Below are 21251 nucleotides of genomic sequence, written 5' to 3'. Positions count from 1 at the left end.
CCAGAACCCGATGGAAGGAGCAGCAGAATTCCCAATTCCACTTGAGCCAAAACCAGCCTGGATTTCCCTGCCCAGGAAACTTCAAAAAGCCAAATCCTGCTTTATTTATCCCGTTTATTTTCCAAAAGCCTCCCAGGCCGTTTATTTCCCCAATTATTTTATCTGCTGCTCTTTTATTCTTTATTTATTTTTTATTTATTTTTATTTATTTTTATTTTTTCATTTTTTATTTATTTTTATTTATTTTTATTTATTTTTATTTATTTTTATTTTTTATTTATTTTTTATTTTTATTTATTTTTTATTTATTTTTATGTATTTTTATTTTTAAATTTTTTATTTATTTTTTTAAATTTATTTTTATTTTTTCATTTTTTATTTTTATTTTTTATTTATTTTTATTTATTTTTTAATTATTTTTATGTATTTTTATTTTTAAATTTTTAATTTAATTTTTATTTATTTTTATTTATTTTTTATTTATTTTTATTTATTTTTATTTATTTTTATTTATTTTTATTTATTTTTTAATTTTCATTTTTCATTTTTTATTTTATTTTGGGGTTTTTTCCCCCCAGTTTCTTTTTCCTGTTGTTTTCCTGCCCCCACCCAGGGAAGTCTCTCCCCCTTTTTGTGCATCCCCTCAGCTTGAAATGAAATTAAATTGAAATTGAATTTATATTTATATTTATATTTATTTTATATTTATATTTATATTTATATTTACATTTATATTTATATTTATTTTATATTTATACTTATATTTATATTTATATTTTATTTATATTTATTTTATATTTATACTTATATTTATATTTATATTTTATTTATATTTATATTTATATTTATATTTATATTTATACTTATATTTATATTTACATTTACATTTACATTTATATTTATATTTACATTTACATTTACATTTATATTTATGTTGAGCTGAAATCAAACACACCTGGGAATCTGGGAATCTGGGAATCTGGGAATCTGGGAATCTGGGAATTTGGGAATCTGGGAATCTGGGAATCTGGGAATTTGGGAATCTGGGAATTTGGGAATCTGGGAATCTGGGAATCTGGGAATTTGGGAATCTGGGAATCTGGGAATTTGGGAATCTGGGAATCTGGGAATTTGGGAATCTGGGAATCTGGGATTGCCAAATTTCCCAGGCTGGAATTGCAGCCAGGGACAGGAGAGGGTCAGGACAGAACAAACCGACCCAACCAAACCCTGATTAAAAGTTCTTCACATCAAATTAATTCCCAAAAAAACCCACTGGGAAGAAGTTGGGGGGAATTTGGGATGCCAGGATGGAAATGAGGGAAGAGAGAGGGAGAATTGCAGGGAATAAATCCCAGGGAGTGGAGAAAGCTCCAGAAACGGAGCAGGAAAAACAAAATGAAATCAAAATTTGCTGCGTTCCCTTTCCTGGGAGAGCTCCCGGGAAAATCCCGCAGGAAACTCCCGGGACAGGCAGGGACAAATCCAGGGCCAGGGAACGGCTCCGGCCTGGGGGGATCCCAGGGGCTGGAGCTGGGAGCAGGGACAGGGCAGGGATCCAGGGATCTGTTCCAGGGGGATCCAGGGACCCAGGGATCCGTTCCAGGGATCCAGGGATCCGTTCCAGGGGGATCCAGGGATCCAGGGATCCGTTCCAGGGATCCAGGGATCCATTCCAGGGATCCAGGGATCCGGTCCGGGGATCCAGGGACCCAGGGATCCGTTCCAGGGATCCAGGGATCCAGGGAGGCATTCCTGGGATCCAGGGATCCAGGGATATGTTCCAGGGATCCAGGGATCTGTTCCAGGGATCTAGGGATCCGTTCCAGGGATCCAGGGATCCAGGGAGGCATTCCAGGGATCCAGGGATCCAAGGATCCAGGGATCCGTTCCAGGGGGATCCAGGGATCTGTTCCAGGGGGATCCAGGGATCCAAGGATCCAGGGATCTGTTCCAGGGGGATCCAGGGATCCAGGGAGGCATTCCTGGGATCTGGTGAGCCATTCCAGGGATCCAGGGATCAGTTCCAGGGATCCGTTCCTGGGATCCAGGGAGCCGGAAAAAGGAGGGAGAGGAACTCTCCTTCCTCCAGGGCTGGAAAATCTGGGACAGGAGATCCCTGATCCACTCCCAGCCAAGCCCGAGGGATTCCCTGGGATCCGTCCCCTGCCCAGCCCGGGCACTTCCAGCTCAGATCCCTCTGGAGCTGCTCGGGATCCTGGATCCCAGCAGGAATGTCCTGCTCCCCTCCTCACCTCCAGCCGCAGGGGAAGGGAAGGAGCCAGGGCTGGAATCCCATTAAAAACTCCGGAATCTTGGCCTCACCTGCGAGGAGAAACAACAGATTTGCGTTGAAATTTTCCCAAACATTCCCCAAAAAAATGCCAGGAACATCAGGCCAGGAGAACCTGGAAGGAACCACAACTTACCAAAAAAAAAAAAAAATAACAACGGAAAGAAAAAGGCCGGAGATACCACAGGGTACAAAATAGGAATTATTTATATTTTCCAAAAGAAAAAACAAAAAGAGTTCCCAACTATTGAAACATCTCTGCTGTAAGAAGTGACTAAATAGAAAGGGACAGGGCTGGCCCCGGACAGCCAGAGCAGGTACAAACAGTGTAAGAACCACGGAGCAACGCGGGGACGTCGCACGCAACCGTCAGCAACGGTGAAAATCATCCTGGGGGGCTCGGGGGGCTTCTCTTCCGTAAAAAAACAGGGAGGAGAGGGGAAATAAAGGAGGGAAAAACGCCCAGAACGTTTCCCACAAGGTTTAGGACAGAAACCGTCGGTGCTGCCGTGGGCTCCAGGGCTCGGCGGTGCTGTCCCAGCACGGCTTCCCCGCCCCGGCCGCTCCGAGCCGGCGTTTGACGGGAAAAGGGCTTTTGGAACCGTTGCTTCTGTTTGTGGTGGACACACACAAGTGCTAAAAACAGCAAATTCGTCTCCTGGCCGAGGGCACGGCGCGCCCGGCTCGGCCGCGCAGCGTTCGCCATAAATACTCCTGGAGCTCCCCTCGGGGATTTCCTCACCTCTGCCCGCGCTCCTCCCGCAGCGGCCGAGCTCTGCCCGGGCCCCGGGAGCACCGGGAGCCCCGGCCCGGGGGGCGGCAGGCGGGTGCAAGGGAACACACAGACACAGGGAATCGCAGGAACAGCCCCAGAGCCCCACCCTCCCCCCTTTTCCCAAAGTTTCTCGGTGCCGTTGGACAAAGTCCGGCTGTCAGGCGGAGCGGCCTCTTCCCCCCAACAGCAGAGTCCAAGCTCCGCGGGTCTCGCCGGCTCCCCGCTGCTCAAGGGCTGGGCGGCGGCGGCAGCTGGGGCCGCTTCCAGAAAAGCTCGGGATGAGGGATGCGGGGTTTAGGATTGCTTCAGCCGCTTGCGGGGCGGGCCCAGGAACGGGCACTGCGCCGAGGCCAGCGAGCGATAGGCCTCGGCCACCAGGTGAGGGTGGGACACCACCATGGACTTCCAGCCCGACGTCTCCATCACGTCCGAGGCGTGGCTGAAACACAGACACACACGGCTCAGGGAGCGGGATAACGGCAACGGGGGAACGGCAACGGGGACCGGGATAACCGGGGAAAGGGACCGGGATAACCGGGAATGGGGACCGGGATAACCGGGGAAAGGGACCGGGATAACCGGGAATGGGGACCAGGATAACCGGGGAAAGGGACCGGGATAACCGGGAATGGGGACCGGGATAACCGGGGAAAGGGACCGGGATAACCGGGAATGGGGACCAGGATAACCGGGGAAAGGGACCGGGATAACCGGGAATGGGGACCAGGATAACCGGGGAAAGGGACCGGGATAACCGGGGAAAGGGACCGGGATAACCGGGGAAAGGGACCGGGATAACCGGGGAAAGGGACCGGGATAACCGGGGAAAGGGACCGGGATAACCGGGGAAAGGGACCGGGATAACCGGGGAAAGGGACCGGGATAACCGGGGAAAGGGACCGGGATAACCGGGAATGGGGACCAGGATAACTGGGAAAGGGACCAGGATAACTGGGAATGGGGACCGGGATAACCGGGGAAAGGGACCAGGATAACTGGGAATGGGGACCGGGATAACCGGGGAAAGGGACCGGGATAACCGGGGAAAGGGACCGGGATAACCGGGAATGGGGACCAGGATAACCGGGGAAAGGGACCGGGATAACCGGGGAAAGGGACCAGGATAACTGGGAATGGGTATCAGGATAACTGGGAAAGGGGACCAGGATAACTGGGAATGGGGACCAGGATAACCAGGAACAGGGACCAGGATAACTGGGAATGGGGACCAGGATAACTGGGAATGGGGACCAGGATAACTGGGAATGGGGACCAGGATAACCAGGAACAGGGACCAGGATAATTGGGAAAAGGATAATTGGGAATGGAGACCAGGATAACCGGGGAAAGGGACCAGGATAACTTAGAACAGGGACCAGGATAACCAGGGAAAGGGAACCAGGATAACGAGGAATGGGGACCAGGATAACTGGGAATGGGGACCAGGATAACTGGGACCAGGGACTGGCATGAGGGACCTGGATAACCAGGAGCAGACCAGGATTAGGGACTGGGATGACAGGGAACAAATGGATTAGGGACCTGGATAACCCTACAGGCTCTTCCCAGGGCCCTGAGGAACTCCGGGTTCCCCTCCTGGGCTCGCCCAGGTGTCTGAGGGGTTTGGCCCCACTCCAGGCTGGGAGCTGAGGAGGAAAAGCTGCAGCAGATTCCAGGTGGGATGGCAGAACTCGGAGCTCATCCCAGCCCCAGCTCTCGGCACAGGAATGGCTGAAATCGATATAAAAAGCACGGAAAGAACCGCACCGGGTGACAGAAATGTTCCGTTTATTAAAGCTTGGCGGGGATTTTCCATCTGCTGCTGGATTGAGAGCTGGAATCAATCCCTCAGCATCAAATCATGGAATGCTTTGGGGTGGAAGGAGCTCAGAGCTCGTCCAGCCCCACGGGCAGGGACAGCTCCTGCCGTCCCCTGCTGCTCCCAGCCCATCCTGGGACACTTCCCAGGAGATTCCAGGATGGGAACTCCCCGCTCCTCCCCTGCCTGCAAGTTGTGGAGATGCCAGGAAGCTCCAGAGCAGCTCCCAGGCTGTTCCCACTCTGGGGAATGCTGGACCAAGCAGAGATCACGGGGAGGGATCCCAAAAACAACAGAGGAGATCCTTCCCTGACAGGCCAGGAGCCTCCCACAAGGAACAGCTGACAGCAAACCCTGGAATGCTGGGGCTGGGGAGGAGCCCAGCCTTGGTTTGTTTGGAGCGAGCACTGAGAGGGGAAAGGGAAAAGGGGAGGAAAAGGGGAGGGTTGGGATACCCTGGAGCAATTACTCACTAATTAATGAAGTCCACGGCCTGGGTTTTGAGCTGGTCCGCGCTGTGCAGGTCAGCCAGGATCAGGATCTCGGCCGCGTTCTCCACGGACAGGTTACTGCAGAGAGCATCCTCACACATCACCTTCAGCCTCTCCAGGGCGTACTGGGGACAGAAACATGGAATTACACCTGGAATTACACCTGGATACCACCCCTGCATCCTCACACATCACCTTCAGCCTCTCCAGGGCAGATTGGGGACAGAAACATGGAATTACACCTGGAATTACCCCTGGAATTACCCCTGGAATTACACCTGGACACCGCCCCTGCATCCTCACACATCACCTTCAGCCTCTCCAGGGCGTACTGGGGACAGAAACATGGAATTACCCCTGGAATTACACCTGGAATTACACCTGGAATTACACCTGGAATTACACCTGGAATTACACCTGGACACCGCCCCTGCATCCTCACACATCACCTTCAGCCTCTCCAGGGCAGACTGGGATAAGCCCATGGAATTCCAGCAGGGAACACCTGCAGGGGTGCTCCTCCAGGAACACTTCAGGAATGTTCCGTGCCCCGAGCTGGGATCCATCTGTGGGATCTTGGCCATGGGATCGGCTCCATGGCTATAAACTGATTTCCTGATCTCCTGATCCGAGGTTCTGCTGGAGATTTCCCTGGCTGTAACTGCAGTGTGTGAACCCCATTTTCCCTGGAGCCCAGCTGATCACAGCAGCAGAGCACTCCGAGTTTTCTCCGGCAGATTGGGAGGCAAATCGAATTTCTTTGCTAATCTGTCTCAATAAATAAATGAAGCAGTTTATGGGGCCAGCCATGGGTTTGGATAATCGCCTGTCAGAGCCTCCAAGTGTAACAAATGGGGCTGGAGATGGAGCTCTCTCCTCCCTGCAGCCACTCTTTAGTTCTGTTTTTCTACAAATAACTCATTTTTAATTACATTGTTGGCCCAGAGTGGCCACTGCGGGCTCTGAGCAGCAACATCTCCCCTTCCTCCTCCTCCTCCTCCTCTGATCCCACCTCAGCTCCCCCTGCCCCAGCAGCTCCTGGGAATCAGTTTTGGTTGGTTTTGGGCTAATTCCAGCTTTTTCCTCAGGGAGAGCAGAGCTCTGAGGGAGCTGCTCCAGTCCCCGGGGTAAATATCGGCTGCTCTGTGCACTGGAGAGGTTTTTATTCCTGCTTTTAAGGCAGGAATGAGCTGGAAAGGGAAAGCCAAGGAAGCAGGAATTGAAGCTGTGCCTGCCCTCGCTGCTGCTCCTCCTGGAGGAGCTGGGAGCCCCCAGGCAACACCTTGGGATACTGGATAAACGTGGGATACTGGATAAACGTGGGATATCGGATAAATGTGGGATACTGGATAAATGTGGGATACTGGATAAACGTGGGATATTGGATAAATGTGGGATACTGGATAAATGTGGGATATTGGATAAATGTGGGATACTGGATAAATGTGGGATATTGGATAAATGTGGGATACTGGATAAATGTGGGATATTGGATAAATGTGGGATATTGGATAAATGTGGGCACGGCTGTGACCCGCCCTGGAATCTCCTGGCTCTGATTCCCACCTCAATCCTGGCTGGAATGGAGCTTCCCCCCACAAACCCAGCTCTGGGATGAGCCCAGGGACACAAAGAGCACCCCCAGCCCTGGAGAAACCCAGGAGCAGGGGAGAACCCCGGGATTCCAGAGGGGAGAACCCCGGGATTCCAGAGGGGAGAACCCCGGGATTCCAGAGGGGAGAACCCCGGGATTCCAGGGACTGCACTGGGCTCTCACCCCCAGGGCAGGGGGGAGAATCCTGCAATTCTGAGCCATTCCAGGGATAAATCCAGGATTCAGGCTCCAGACTGAGTCACTTTTAAGGGAAAAAACGAGAAAAAGGGAACAGTTTGGGTTGTAAATGATGGATTTTCAGGGGTTAACAGAACTGTCACTCCCATCCCTGGGGCTGCAGAGGGAAGGGGGAAAAGCCCCAGGGAATTCCAGCAGAGCCCCAGGGAATTCCAGCAGAGCCCCAGGAAAAGCAGGGACTGGCACTGCAGCAGGAAAACCAAGAGCACTTCCCACTCCTGGATTTCCAGAGCCTCAGGGCTGACAGCAGGCAGGGCAGGAGGAGAACTGCTTGTCCAGACTCAGCACTGCTCCGGGGGTTTGGGAATAACCACTTGGAAAAACATCCCTGGGTCTGCTCTGTAATTGTCTCCTCAGCCCAGCTCGGATCATGCTGAACAGGCTCTTCTGGGAGCTCCAAAAAATCCTTAAAAATCAGCAGTAGAGCAAAAATTCCTGACGGTTTAATGGGAAGATGTGCAGCAGAGTCCTCTGGAAGCTTCAAAAACGCTTAAAAAGCAGCAGTGGAGACAGAAATTCCTGATGCATCTCCAGCTGCGCAGCTCCAGCTGTGCTCCCTGCCATCCTGACGGTCCAGCTGCGCTTCCAGAATTCCATGAAAGCCCCAATTCCAGGGAACCTGCCCATGCCAGGGCTCTGGGAGCACTGTGGGAAGGAAACCCCACGGCATTCCCAGCTCCCCCAGCACCCATAAATCCCCGAGTTTACCTTGTCAGCAGCTGCCAGCAGATCATCAGCCATCTTGTCCAGGTTCGGGGCCTTCCCGGTGTAGATGAAACACATCATCTCCTTAAAAACCTCGGGCTCCACGTCGTTGATCTCCACACGGTTCTGCAGGGGGAAACGCAGCCTTGGGGGCTCTGCCAAGGGGCTCCCCCTCACCCTGCAGGGCCACAGGGACACCCAGGGCAGGGGAGGAACTTGGGAGAAACAGGAGGGGAAGGAGGGGGAAGGAAGGGGGAAAAAGGGGGGAAAGAGGGAAAAGAGGGGGGAAAAAGAGGGGGGGAAAAAGAGGGGGGGGAAAAAGAGGGGGGGAAAAAGAGGGGGGGAAAAAGAGGGGGGGGGGGAAAAAGAGGGGGGGAAAAAAGAGGGGGGGAGAAAGAGGGGGGGAAAAAGAGGGGGGAAAAAGAGGGGGGGGAAAAAGAGGGGGGGAAAAAGAGGGGGGGAAAAAGAGGGGGGGAAAAAGAGGGGGGGAAAAAGAGGGGGGGAAAAAGAGGGGGGGAAAAAGAGGGGGGGAAAAAGAGGGGGGGAAAAAGAGGGGGGGAAAAAGAGGGGGGGAAAAAGAGGGGGGGAAAAAGAGGGGGGAAAAAAGAGGGGGGGAAAAAGAGGGGGGGAAAAAGAGGGGGGGGAAAAAGAGGGGGGGAAAAAGAGGGGGGGAAAAAGAGGGGGGGAAAAAAGAGGGGGGGAAAAAGAGGGGGGGAAAAGAGGAAGGGAAAAGAGGAAGGGAAAAGAGGGGAGAAAGGAAATATGTGGATGGAGTAAGAACAAGTCCAAGCTGTATCCCACAGTCTCCCCTTCTCCCTTCCCGAGGGAACAAAGGGACACTGATCCCGGGTCCCCGTTACCCTGCTGCCCTCAGGAGCAGAGAGGTGTCCCCTCTGTGGCAGGGGATGGCCTGGGCACGACCATTCCCGCCGGGAATTCCCGAGGAGCCCTTTTCCCTCTCACCTTTTTGCTCTCCTCCATCTCGTGCTCGAACATGGCGCTGAAGACCGGGGAGCGCGCTGCGGGGACACACACACACACACACACACACGGATCCTTGGCAAGGCTGATCCTCGGGAAGGGCTGGCTGCTGCTGCCAGCGCTTCCCAACACCTCTGCCTCGGGAATGGAGCTCCCACAGAAACCCTGGCTGGCCCTGGCAGTGCCCCAGGCCGGGCTGGACAGGGCTGGGAGCGGCCTGGGACAGGGGGAGGTGTCCCTGGGTGGGATTCAATCCCTTCCTACCCAACCGCTCCAGGATTCCATGAATGGGACAGATTAAAGGGAATTTTCTGGAACATTCTGGATGGGTTGGTCCATAGCCAGGAGCTGCACTTGGTACTGGGGACAAGGGATGGAGGGACAGGACGCAGGGAATGGCTCCCAGTGCCAGAGGGCAGGGCTGGACGGGATATTGGGAAGGAATTGCTCCCTGGGAGGATGGAGAGGGCTGGAATGGCATTCCCAGAGCAGCTGTGCAAGTGAAAGTGGGCTGGCCGGGGCTTAGAGCAGCCTGGGACTGTGGAAGGTGTCCCTGCCATGGACGAGCTCTGAGCTCCCTCCATCCCAAACCATTTCCCACATCCCAAACCATTTCCCACATCCCAAACCATTTCCCACATCCCAAACCATTTCCCACATCCCAAACCATTTCCCACATCCCAAACCACCCCTTCTACCCCAAACCACTCCGTCCATCCCAAACCATTTCCCACATCCCAAACCACCCCCTCCACCCCAAAACCATCCCCTCCACCCCAAAACCATCCCCTCCACCCCAAAACCATCCCCTCCACCCCATTCCCCCACCCACCTGCCAGGATGGCTTTGTGGCCCTTGAACTCCTGGCCGGCCACGCAGAGGCAGCAGTCGGTGAAGCGCGAGTTCTCCCAGAGCCCGCCCAGCTCGTCGGCCAGGCGGCACTCGGGCACCTTCACCATGTTCATGGTGTTCTGCCCCGAGATGTTCACCGAGTCCTGCACCACGCTCACCTGGGGACAGCCACACTCAGACCCTCGCCAGGGACCCCCCGGCACCGTCCCAGAGCCCGGAGCCCGCCCGCACAGCTCGGCCCCGTGCCCGGGCAAAGCCATCACAAGGTGTCTGGGGGAAGCGGAACTGGATTTTTGCTCTTTCCTGGTTTTTTTCCAGACACCACACCTGACCCAGTTTCTCCTTGTGAAACCTCCCCAATCAATAATGCAGCGGCCACCAGGGGCAAGGAGGGACACACCGAGCTCCCAGAGCCAGCGCAGACCCCACGGGAGCAGGCTGTGACCCCTCAGCGCCCTCCTGCTTCTCCTCCCAGCAGAGTTCAACACCAAAACAAACCAAACCCCAGCCGCACAGCCAGGGGGGTCTGGGGGAGGCACATTCCCAATCCCTGCTCCAGAGCTGAGCAATCTCCTGCAGAAGGGGCTCCTTAGGAGCCTGGCGCTTAAAAGCCCGGTAAATTACAGCTGAGGCCAATTAGCAAAGCTCAGTGATTAATTGTGCCCTGCTGCAATCAGGAGTGATGGAGGGGACTGAGGTGAGGCCATTCCCTGGGTTTGCTGTCCAGCCCGAGGGAAATCCCGGTTCTGCTCGTGGCCGTGGGACAGCAAGGACAGCTCCACAGGGAAAGGAGAAGGGAAGCAGGAAGCGAGAGAAGGGGAAAAGGAAAAAGGAAAGGAAGAAGATCCCAGCCTTGGATGCCAAAGTGGACAAGGATTCGCTCCTGCCACGCCAGATTCTCCTTTCTCCTCCCCTTTTGTGTTCTCCCTCCATCCCCAGGAATTTCTGCTGCTGCTTAAACATCCTTGAGATGTTTGTTCATTTAAACACGTGCATGATTATGATGGCCAAAACCTGACAAAAAAACCCACCCCAAAAACAAACCAAAAACCCCCCAAACATCCCAGCTGTCAAAGCACTTTGAAGCACTTCTTTTATTCCTGGAAGAAAACACAGCAAAAGAAAAAGACTCCCAGAAAAAAAAAACCAAAAAACAGTGCAGGAAATGCAAGGAGAGAACAACTTGTTCTGCTCTCTTCTGGCAAAAAAAATCAGCTCCAGGAGGGGGTTTGCAGTTAAAAAGACAATGGGAGTGCGGCAGGAGAAGCTCTGAAGACACTAAATTAGAGTTTCTATTTGCTCATTAAGGTTTTTCAGCTTAAATCTCTGGGTTTGGAAATAACTGGCTGCATCTTGGCCTGGAATAGCACAAGCGAAATAATAATGATGTTGTAGGAAAACACAAACACAGTGAGCAGAGGATGGTGATTACAGTAAAATCCCCTTTCTCACATTTTCCTCTTTGCTGGCTGTGCAGAGCCACTGAAGGAAATAAAGAGAAGCTCTCCTTCATCGAGCAGGGCGCTTCCCAGAGCAGATCCGGGCTGTGATTATCCCAAGCGAGCCCCGAACCAAGGAGCGCAAACAGAGGGATGGGAACACCGAAACAGCGGGAAATGATCCCCAAACCTGCCCAGTTCCCACCAGCATTGCAGGGAAAAGCCGAGCAGGAAGCAGGCAGAGAGGGATGGATGAGGCAGGGGGAGAGGCACACCCAGAGCAGGGGGAGAGGCACACCCAGAGCGGCGGGCAGAGGGAAGGGCCGGCCCAGCCGGGGCTGTTTGGGGCTGGAGCAGGGCTCACCTCACAGAACAGGGTCAGTTTGTCGTCTGGCAGCAGCCCGTTGGCCTCGTCCAGCAGGAAATCTCTCCTGATGAACTTCTTGAAGCCCCAGTCCTTGCCTTGCACGAAGCGATAGGCGCGCTGGCTCTCTGCGGGATAGGCCCGGCTTAGCCCAAAGCCTGGCCCAGCTCACCCCAGGGGGGTTCACACACTCGGGGGGGGTCTCTCTTACCCCACAGAGGGGTCTCACTCGCCCCAGGGGGGTCTCACTTACCCACAGAGGGGTCTCACTCACCCCAGGGGGGTTCACACACCCAGAGGGGTCTCACCCACAGAGGGGTCTCATTCACCCCACAGAGGTTTCCCTCACCCCACAGAGGGGTCTCACTCACCCCAGGGAGGTTCACACACCCAGAGGGGTCTCTCTTACCCCACAAAGGGGTCTCACTCACCCCACAGAGATGTTTCCCTCACCCCACAGAGGTTTCCCTCTCCCCAGAGGGGTCTCACTCACCCCACAGAGGTTTCCCACTCACCCCACAGAGGTTTCCCTCACCCCACAGAGGTGTTTCCCTCACCCCACAGAGGTTTCCCACTCACCCCACAGAGGTTTCCCTCACCCCACAGAGGTTTCCCACTCACCCCACAGAGGTGTTTCCCTCACCCCACAGAGGTTTCCCTCACCCCACAGAGGTGTTTCCCTCACCCCACAGAGGTTTCCCTCACCCCACAGAGGTGTTTCCCTCACCCCACAGAGGTTTCCCTCACCCCACAGAGGTTTCCCACTCACCCATGGCCTTGGTCTCCTCTCCCTTGGCGTTGAGGATGGAGAACTTGAACTTGGCCCTGACCTCGCTCTTGGGGCAGCTGACCAGCAGCAGGTACAGCGACAGGTAATCCTTGCTCTCCTCGTCCAGGCCCTTGGGGTTGACACGTAAACACCTGCAAAAGGGGGATTGGGAATGTGGGCAGCTCAGGGATGCTTCCAAAGGAAGGGCACCGGGGATTTCCACAGCTGCACAGCCCCAGGGGAGCACAGCGGGGTGAAAGGGGCAGAGCTGGGCTACAGCTGAACCCCCACACTGGGAAAAACACCCAGGAATGATGGACACCCCAACAAATCCCCGGGAATAGAGCAGGGAGAGGGGCTGGAACCGCTGAGAAGCCCCCTGGATAGCGATCCTCACAAAAGGAAAGTGAAATAAATGAAATGGAGGGAATGGGTTTGAGGAAGTGCAACAAATGCAGGGAAATGGTTGATAAAATTCCACAGGAGGCAGCGGCAAGGAACAAGGGATCTCTGGAAGGCTGGTGGTTCTCAAAAAAAAAAAAATAAAAATACCAGGGTTAAAAGGAAAAACTCCTCCTGTGTGAAGAAAAGGCAGGAAGAGGCTCTTCCATGACCTGAAACTCGACACAGCATCCACCAAGAACAAAAAGCAGACAGATAATGAACAGCTCCCACACACAGGGACCAAACCCACAGCTCCAGATGTTCCAGGGAGGGCTGAGGGGACAAAGGTGGCAGCAACAAAGGCAAGCACAGCTCTGCCACCCAAAGGAGAGAGCTCACACTGTATCCCGTGGATACAGCTCATCCAGGGGCTGCTTCCACACTGTCTGCACTGCAAAGGGAAATCCTGAATGCTCCAGGGTTGAACCAGGAACCAGAGCCCATGGATGCACCAGGACACGGCCCAGAGCAAAGTCCACTCTGAGCTACTGGAAATGACTGAGGGCTCAGGGGAGATAAGGGAGGTTTAGGGGAAAGGGAAAGGCCCCAAATGAGGTCAGCATGAAGAGGCAGCAGCCCCCAGGCAAGAGCAGGGAGAGGACACCGGCACTTCCCTCATCCCTGTGTTCTCCGTGGCCACTCACAGACAGGGAATTCACAGCAGGAAAAATTCGCTTTTGAAGCTCGTGGAGCACGAGGGGCTGGAGCTGGGAGGGTGAAATGGGCTGTGCAGCCCCCCAGCCTCACCTGGGCTCATCCCAGCAGCCAGTTTGGAATGGAAAAGTGGTTTGTGTGCAAACACTGCTGGGGTGTCGGGGCTCTCCTGTGCGGGAGGACGAGGTTTCCACGGATTCCCGTTGACCCCAAAGCCCACCCCAGCCGGGACAAAGCCCCTCCCTGTCCCCAAAGCCCACCCCAGCCGGGACAAAGCCCCTCCCTGTCCCCAAAGCCCACCCCAGCCGGGACAAAGCCCCTCCCTGCCTCTCACCACTTGAGCTTGTCGTTGGCTCCGGAGGAAAAGGTCGAGCTCTTGATGACCTCCCCCATCTCCTCCCGGCAGAAGCTGAAGTTGTTGATGGTCCACATGTAGGAGAACTTCACCACCTTGATCTGGGGGAGAGACCACGAGCTTCAGGCCCAGCCCTGCACAGCCCAGGGGGGCACTGGGGGATCCAGGGGGGCACTGGGGGATCCAGGGGGGCACTGGGGGATCCAGGGCGGCACTGGGGGGATCCAGGGGGGCACTGGGGGGATCCAGGGGGGCACTGGGGGGATCCAGGGGCTCCCACAGGGCTCAGCCAGAGCTACAGCAGTGGCTACAGCCCCGGTGCCAACACAACCTGGGGCTGCTGTAAGTAAGTGCTGTGTAAGTGCTGTGTAACTGCAGTGTGTAACTGCAGTGTGTAACTGCAGTGTGTAGCTGCAGTGTGTAGCTGCAGTGTGTAACTGCAGTGTGTAGCTGCAGTGTGTAACTGCAGTGTGTAACTGCAGTGTGTAGCTGCAGTGTGTAACTGCAGTGTGTAACTGCAGTGTGTAACTGCAGTGTGTAACTGCAGTGTGTAACTGCAGTGTGTAGCTGCAGTGTGTAGCTGCAGTGTGTAGCTGCAGTGTGTAACTGCAGTGTGTAACTGCAGTGTGTAACTGCAGTGTGTAACTGCAGTGTGTAGCTGCAGTGTGTAGCTGCAGTGTGTAACTGCAGTGTGTAACTGCAGTGTGTAGCTGCAGTGTGTAGCTGCAGTGTGTAACTGCAGTGTGTAACTGCAGTGTGTAACTGCAGTGTGTAGCTGCTCCCCAGTGTAGCTGCAGTGTGTAACTGCAGTGTGTAACTGCAGTGTGTAACTGCAGTGTGTAACTGCAGTGTGTAACTGCAGTGTGTAACTGCAGTGTGTAGCTGCAGTGTGTAGCTGCAGTGTGTAGCTGCAGTGTGTAGCTGCAGTGTGTAGCTGCAGTGTGTAACTGCAGTGTGTAACTGCAGTGTGTAACTGCAGTGTGTAGCTGCTCCCCGGTGTAACTGCAGTGTGTAACTGCAGTGTGTAACTGCAGTGTGTAGCTGCAGTGTGTAACTGCAGTGTGTAGCTGCAGTGTGTAGCTGCTCCCCGGTGTAACTGCAGTGTGTAACTGCAGTGTGTAACTGCAGTGTGTAGCTGCAGTGTGTAACTGCAGTGTGTAACTGCAGTGTGTAGCTGCAGTGTGTAACTGCAGTGTGTAGCTGCAGTGTGTAGCTGCTCCCCGGTGTAACTGCAGTGTGTAGCTGCAGTGTGTAACTGCAGTGTGTAGCTGCAGTGTGTAGCTGCAGTGTGTAGCTGCAGTGTGTAACTGCAGTGTGTAACTGCAGTGTGTAGCTGCAGTGTGTAGCTGCAGTGTGTAACTGCAGTGTGTAACTGCAGTGTGTAACTGCAGTGTGTAACTGCAGTGTGTAGCTGCAGTGTGTAACTGCAGTGTGTAGCTGCTCCCCAGTGTAGCTGCAGTGTGTAACTGCAGTGTGTAACTGCAGTGTGTAACTGCAGTGTGTAACTGCAGTGTGTAACTGCAGTGTGTAACTGCAGTGTGTAGCTGCAGTGTGTAACTGCAGTGTGTAGCTGCTCCCCGGTGTAACTGCAGTGTGTAACTGCAGTGTGTAGCTGCAGTGTGTAACTGCAGTGTGTAACTGCAGTGTGTAGCTGCAGTGTGTAGCTGCAGTGTGTAGCTGCAGTGTGTAACTGCAGTGTGTAACTGCAGTGTGTAGCTGCAGTGTGTAACTGCAGTGTGTAACTGCAGTGTGTAACTGCAGTGTGTAGCTGCAGTGTGTAACTGCAGTGTGTAACTACAGTGTGTAGCTGCAGTGTGTAACTGCAGTGTGTAGCTGCTCCCCAGTGTAGCTGCAGTGTGTAACTGCAGTGTGTAACTGCAGTGTGTAACTGCAGTGTGTAACTGCAGTGTAGCTGCTCCCCAGTGTAGCTGCAGTGTGTAACTGCAGTGTGTAGCTGCTCCCCAGTGTAGCTGCAGTGTGTAGCTGCAGTGTGTAACTGCAGTGTGTAGCTGCAGTGTGTAACTGCAGTGTGTAGCTGCAGTGTGTAGCTGCAGTGTGTAGCTGCTCCCCGGTGTAACTGCAGTGTGTAGCTGCTCCCCGGTGTAGCTGCAGCCCCAGCAGGGCTGTGCTGTGCCAGGACAGCTGACCTGGGTGTAGCACCAGCTCTCGGCCACGGGCCCGCTGGACATCTCTGCCGGAGGGGGGGGACTCGGCACCCTGGACATCGCCAGCTTGGAATCGGGCAGGGGCCACAGGCGGCAGGAAACGGAGCTCAGCTGCACCTGGGGACACACAAACCACAGAAATCAACAGGAGCACGGAAATGGGGCTGAACTTCACCTGGAGAGAGACACAAACCATGGAAATCAACAGCCAGAACAGAAATGGGGCTGAACTTCACCTGGAGAGAGACAGAAACCACGGAAATCAACAGCCAGAACAGAAATGGGGCTGAACTTCACCTGGAGAGAGACACAAACCATGGAAATCAACAGCCAGAACAGAAACGGGAGCTCAGCTGCTCTTGTGGGGCACAGAGAGACAGAACCCATCAGAGCCGAGGACAGATCAAACCAACTCGAGGATTTCAGTGCTGAGGACAGGAATTTGTCTCTCCCCTCTGAAGCCCTTCAGAACGTGGTGTTAGACCGAAAGGTTCCTCTGAAACACCTCCACCGAGCCCAGGGCAGGCTGGAGCTCAGGGATTCGGCAGAGGGAACAGGCAGGGCTGAGCCCGCTGCTCCAGGCTCTGTGTCCTGCAGCACCTCACACACGGCAGGAACGCGGATTCCTCCAGCAGGAGCAGCAGCCAGGGAAAGCAGGGAGGGATTTTGGGATTGGCCACCTGTCTGCACGCTGAGCAGCAAGATGGTGAGGGATGGAAAGGATTCAGCAGGAGGAAATGCAGGGAATAAATAAATAAGGCGTGAGAGCAGGCCACGAAACTGGATTGTGCTGTAATAATTGCAGTGATTTAGTTTTTAACTAACACCTTTTTGCTCATTGTCATTCTGGTCTCTGAAAATGCAACTTTTATTTAAGAAACGTTGTAAGGATGGATTAAAAATAAAAAAAAAAAAAAAGACATAAAACCGACTTAAAATAACTTTGGAATCCTCTGAAACAGCGATTCCATGGCCCCTCCAGGCATCCCTGCTGGGATTCTCCGTGATCTGGCTTTTGACACTCCAGGGGTCACCAGGTGTCACCTCCCCGGCAGAGCTGGCACCTCTGAGTGCAGCTGGATGGAAAAGCACGGCAGGCACGGAGCTTTGAGGGAAATGTTTGGGAAATAATTCAGATATCACGGCTCAGGAGAGGCAGGGACACGCGTCACGCACGGGCAGAGGTATCAAAACACAGCAAACAAAACAGAAAATATTATTTTATGGCCCCTCTGTGTACAGTGAGAGTTTTCTTGGCTATAAATAACAAACTCCTGGCTCGGGACAGAGTTAAAATCACTGCTGAGAGCAGAGCGATCCGCACCCCATCCCCAAGCACTTCCAGATGGAAATACTGGATCCAGGGGCAGAGCCAGAGCAGCGGGGGAAAGCAGGAAATGTCCCCTTGTCACCTCACCTGCCACAGGTGGGCACAGAAACTCAGCAAAGAGTCCTGGAACAGAGCCCGGAATGACCGGATTTACACCCAAAAAAATCTGTCATTTTCTGCTCCTCGGGACAGACCAGCTCCCTCCTAAGAAAGCCAGCAGGAATTCCCGGGAATTTTCATTTCCAGCCAGGCTTGTTCATGGAAAGGGAACTGAGGGGAGGCTGGGAAGGAAGGAGATTTTTAATTGAGGGTTTCAAAAGCTGAGTGGCTGCACCTGGGGCCAGCAAAGCATCAAAGAGAGCCCGGGAACAGCGCAGGGAGAGGGAGCAGGACGGGATAATTGGAGCAGCAAAAGAAGGGATGAGGCAGGAAAAGCTCCTTCACCTCCCTGCATCCTTCAAAGCCTCGGGAAGGGCGGCAGAAGGCAGGGGTGGGACGGGAAAAAGGGGAAAAGGGCAGGGAATGAAAGGGAAGAGCTGCAGGGATGGGATGGGGCAAAGGGGGAAGAACAGGTACAGAGCTGGGAATGACCCCACAGAGCTGGGAATGACCCCATGGAGATGGGAATGACCCCACGGAGCTGGGAATGACCCCATGGAGATGGGAATGACCCCACTGAACCGGGAGTGACCCCATGGAGATGGGAGTGACCCCACGGAGATGGGAATGACCCCACAGAGCTGGGAGTGACCCCATGGAGATGGGAGTGACCCCATGGAGATGGGAGTGACCCCACGGAGATGGGAATGACCCCACGGAGCTGGGAATGACCCCACGGAGATGGGAATGACCCCACGGAGATGGGAATGACCCCACTGAACCGGGAGTGACCCCACGGAGATGGGAGTGACCCCATGGTTCTGCTGTTCTGCTGCCCCACCACCTCTGGGGGAAGAACTTCTCCCTAAAATCCCCCTTAAATCCCTAAAATCCAGCCCAAATCCCTGCTGACACAGTCCTCGGGTCCTGTCCCTGCTCACCAGAGAGAAGAGCTCAACACTCCATCATCACTCAACTCCTTCCTCCCACAGCAAGCAGCGAAAGGACATTTAAAACCACGAAAACAACAACAAAAAAGGAATCCAATCTATTTCCAGATCAGCTTCTGAGCAGCAGCAGCTCCTCTGCCTCCTCGGGGGTACAAACACCTCTCCCCACAGCAGTTTCCTGCCCCGTCAGGCGTTTCTGGACTTGGCCACACGTTTTTATTTCAGGGCTCTCAACTCCAGGCACCGACACCTCCCAGCAGCAGCTCCTGGGCTGAGGATGAAGGAGCAGCTCTCTCAAGAAAAGGGTTTTGGCCGTTCCTGCTTGTTTGTTTTGGGCTTTCTCCATTTTCTGACAGGTTTTTGCTGTGTTTCCTCCCTGCACCGAGCAGCAAACCCCAGCAGAGCGAGGCTGGAGGAATCAGCGAGATCTTACATAATCCTCCACCCGTGCAGCAAATCCAGCCGGAGCCGAGCAGGGATCCCCCAGAATTCCCGTGGAATTCCCACACGTGGAGCTCCCACGGCACAGCCCCGGCTCTGACCTGCTCGGGGAACCGGAGCACTCCCAGCTCCCTGCCCGGGACAGCTCGGGATGGGGATGATCCTGAGTTCCCAGGAGGCCGGGAATGAGCAGCAAAGCCCAGAGGGAAACGCTGGGCACTGCCAGCAGTGAGGCTGGCACTGAGAAACCCCACTGGGAACAAGCTCAGCCCGCAGTCCCTGCCCAGGAGAGGCTCAGCTGCGCTCCCAGGTTAAACCCAGAGCTCCCCAGCGCTGCCCCAGTGGAAAGTGGGACAGGAGCTGCTCGGTTATCCGGGTTTAACGTTCTCAGGGATACCGGCAGCACCGGAGCCTCCTCCACAGGAAAACAGCAGGAAGCTGGAGTTAGCATGGCACAGGAAATAATGGTGTTTGAAGCACTTCGGTGTGGGCTGGCACGGCAGTGATGCCTTCACTTTAAACCCCACCCCTGACCTGTATTTGTGCCTAGATCCCCGAGGTTTTGGGGAGAAAAGGGGTAGTTTTAGAAGAGGAACTGCAGCGAATGAGGCTGTGAAAAGAGGGAGCACTTTCCATTCGATGGGCACAGCTCTGTGTCACTGTCCCCTGCTGATGCAGGATGACACCCTCGGAGCACTTCTGCTGCTGGGCTGTCCTGAGCTCAATCCCACCCACAACTGTGGCAAAAAGGGGGAATAAAACCCATCTGCTTCTTCTCCAGGTCACAACAAAACAGGGGACAAAATGACACCAAATGGTTGTGGGCAGCTGGTTGGAAAATGTCACCAAAAGAGAAATCAGGTGGATGTTTTACTTAAATAATTCAGAGTTTAGAGTTCTGTTTTATAAAGCATAAATAAGTGCCATTCTTCAGATTCGCACAGGGCTCCACAACAAGCCACCACTTACAACTCTAAAAGTGAAGTGAAAAAAAGAGGAAATGAGGGAAAAGTGTTTCTTTTCCTGATGTCAGGACGGTGCTCTAGAACCACAACACAAACACATTCAGCAATGCTGAGTTAGAGAGAGCTGACAGCAGATCTCATCACACCTGAGATTCTCCTGCCCCTCTAGGAGCTCCTGTCAGACCCAGACAATTCCATCTCCCACTCCAGGCACTCTGCTTTCCCTCTGGAACACCAGGAATGCGGACGATGCTTGGCAGCAGCCCCAGCAGCGCTCCAGGATGGCCCCAGCTCGCCGGGAAAGGGAATTATTTCCCTTTCCACACTGCAGGATGATGCACCATTTCCTCCAGACAGCACCACAGGCCCGACACTCGCCTGGGGAGCAGCAGCAGCGATCCCGGCTGTGATTCCCACCGAGCCCAACTTCCCTCCTGCCTCGGGAATGTGCTGGAGGTCCCTGGCAGGCCACAACCTGTCACCCCTGAGCGCCCGGTGCTGCTCCTCACCGCTCCGGCCCGCTTCCCTTTCTGCCGCTCCTGCTCCCTCAGCCGGCTCCAGGGACCCCACAGCCCCTCTCCCCCAGCCTGCCGAGCTCCAGCAATCCCCGCTCCAGCATTTTCCCCAACTTTTCCCCGCCGCACCCCCCTCGTCCCTCAGGCCCTGCGCTCCCCCCCCACCTCCGCCTCATAACTCCTTCCCCTCCGCTCTCACCTCGCGGCCCGAGGAGCGGCCCCGCCGGCGGTGCGGCGCTGCTGGGAGGCCGGAGGGAGGCGGGGAGCGCTGCCCGGGCAGGTGCGGTGTGTGGGGACAGCCCCCGGACCCCGCAGCCCCCTCAGGAGACCACCAGCAGCAAGGGATCACTATTTGGCAGCATGTCCTCCCGGGCCGGTCTCCGCCGAGCGCGACCCGGGGATCACTATTGCGCAGGTGCCCGCAGCAGCCCAGCGCGCATGCGCGCGGTGCCGGGGCGGCGGGGGGGGGGCCGGGATATGGCGCTGCCCAGCGCTCCCCTCACGGCCGCGCACGCGCACTGCGGGACTGGCGCCGCCGGCCACGCCCACCGCCTTTTATAGCCGCGCGCCCGTCGCGCGAGACCGCTCCCCCCCCCCCGCCCCCGCCACGAGCACGCGCGGCCGGGCCGGTCCCGCGCACGCGCGTTCCGTGACGCCTCCCTTTGTGGCAGGTCCCGCCGCTGCTGCGCTTTCCCAGGGGGATCACTTTGTGGCAGCGCTGCGCTAGGAGCCCCTCCTGCTGCCCCGCTGGTGAATCCGCGGCTGGCAGCGCCGCGTCCCCCGCTGTCACCCACGGCACCGGGCTGCTGCTGTCGCAGTGCCGTTCCACCGCCCGCATGGCCGCCACTGAGCCCTGCCCCACACGGCCCTCGCAGGCGGCACCGCCTGGCCCCCCTCCCCGGGGAGGTTTACAGGCGTGCCATGGCTCCTTCCCTCACGGCTCCATGAGGGGACACCTGCCTGAGGGAATGGCGGGTGTCATCTCCCCTCACG

The 21251-nt window shown here is 55.0% G+C and overlaps 1 protein-coding gene across 2 annotated transcripts; it reads right to left on the bottom strand.

Annotated features, from left to right (window-relative positions):
- Nucleotides 1-2482: 2482 nt before the first annotated feature.
- On the bottom strand, nucleotides 2483-20706 carry SPOP (speckle type BTB/POZ protein). 2 transcript variants are annotated; one of them, XM_005532464.3, is made up of 10 exons: nucleotides 20458-20703; nucleotides 15941-16075; nucleotides 13773-13894; nucleotides 12341-12492; nucleotides 11572-11699; nucleotides 9749-9926; nucleotides 8899-8954; nucleotides 7939-8061; nucleotides 5361-5503; nucleotides 2483-3507 (listed from the first exon to the last, which is right to left on the bottom strand). In XM_005532464.3, the coding sequence occupies exons 2-10, from the start codon at nucleotides 16016-16018 to the stop codon at nucleotides 3363-3365; spliced, it is 1125 nt and encodes a 374-aa protein (XP_005532521.1). In that variant the 5' UTR covers nucleotides 16019-16075; nucleotides 20458-20703; the 3' UTR covers nucleotides 2483-3362. The 2 variants fall into 2 exon arrangements, with proteins under 2 accessions (XP_005532521.1, XP_014116470.2); XM_014260995.2 differs by lacking the exons at nucleotides 2483-3507; nucleotides 5361-5503 and adding an exon at nucleotides 6439-7849 and having other exon boundaries at nucleotides 20458-20706.
- Nucleotides 20707-21251: the final 545 nt, after the last annotated feature.

This window comes from Pseudopodoces humilis, chromosome 29 (genome assembly GCF_049639895.1).
Source record: "Pseudopodoces humilis isolate 2021_Gansu_Grassland_sample_001 chromosome 29, ASM4963989v1, whole genome shotgun sequence".
Classification (NCBI taxonomy): Eukaryota; Metazoa; Chordata; class Aves; order Passeriformes; family Paridae; genus Pseudopodoces; species Pseudopodoces humilis.
This window is presented reverse-complemented; position numbering and strand designations above follow the sequence as displayed.

Excerpts from the sequence above, each read along its gene's own strand:
- SPOP (XM_005532464.3), bottom strand. The coding sequence starts at position 16,018 with ATGTCCAGGGTGCCGAGTCCCCCCCCTCCGGCAGAGATGTCCAGCGGG. Across the intron at positions 5,504-7,938 it reads TGCTGGCAGCTGCTGACAAG|TACGCCCTGGAGAGGCTGAA; the intron begins GTAAACTCGGGG and ends TTCTGTCCCCAG. Across the intron at positions 3,508-5,360 it reads GCCGTGGACTTCATTAATTA|CCACGCCTCGGACGTGATGG; the intron begins GTGAGTAATTGC and ends TCTGTGTTTCAG.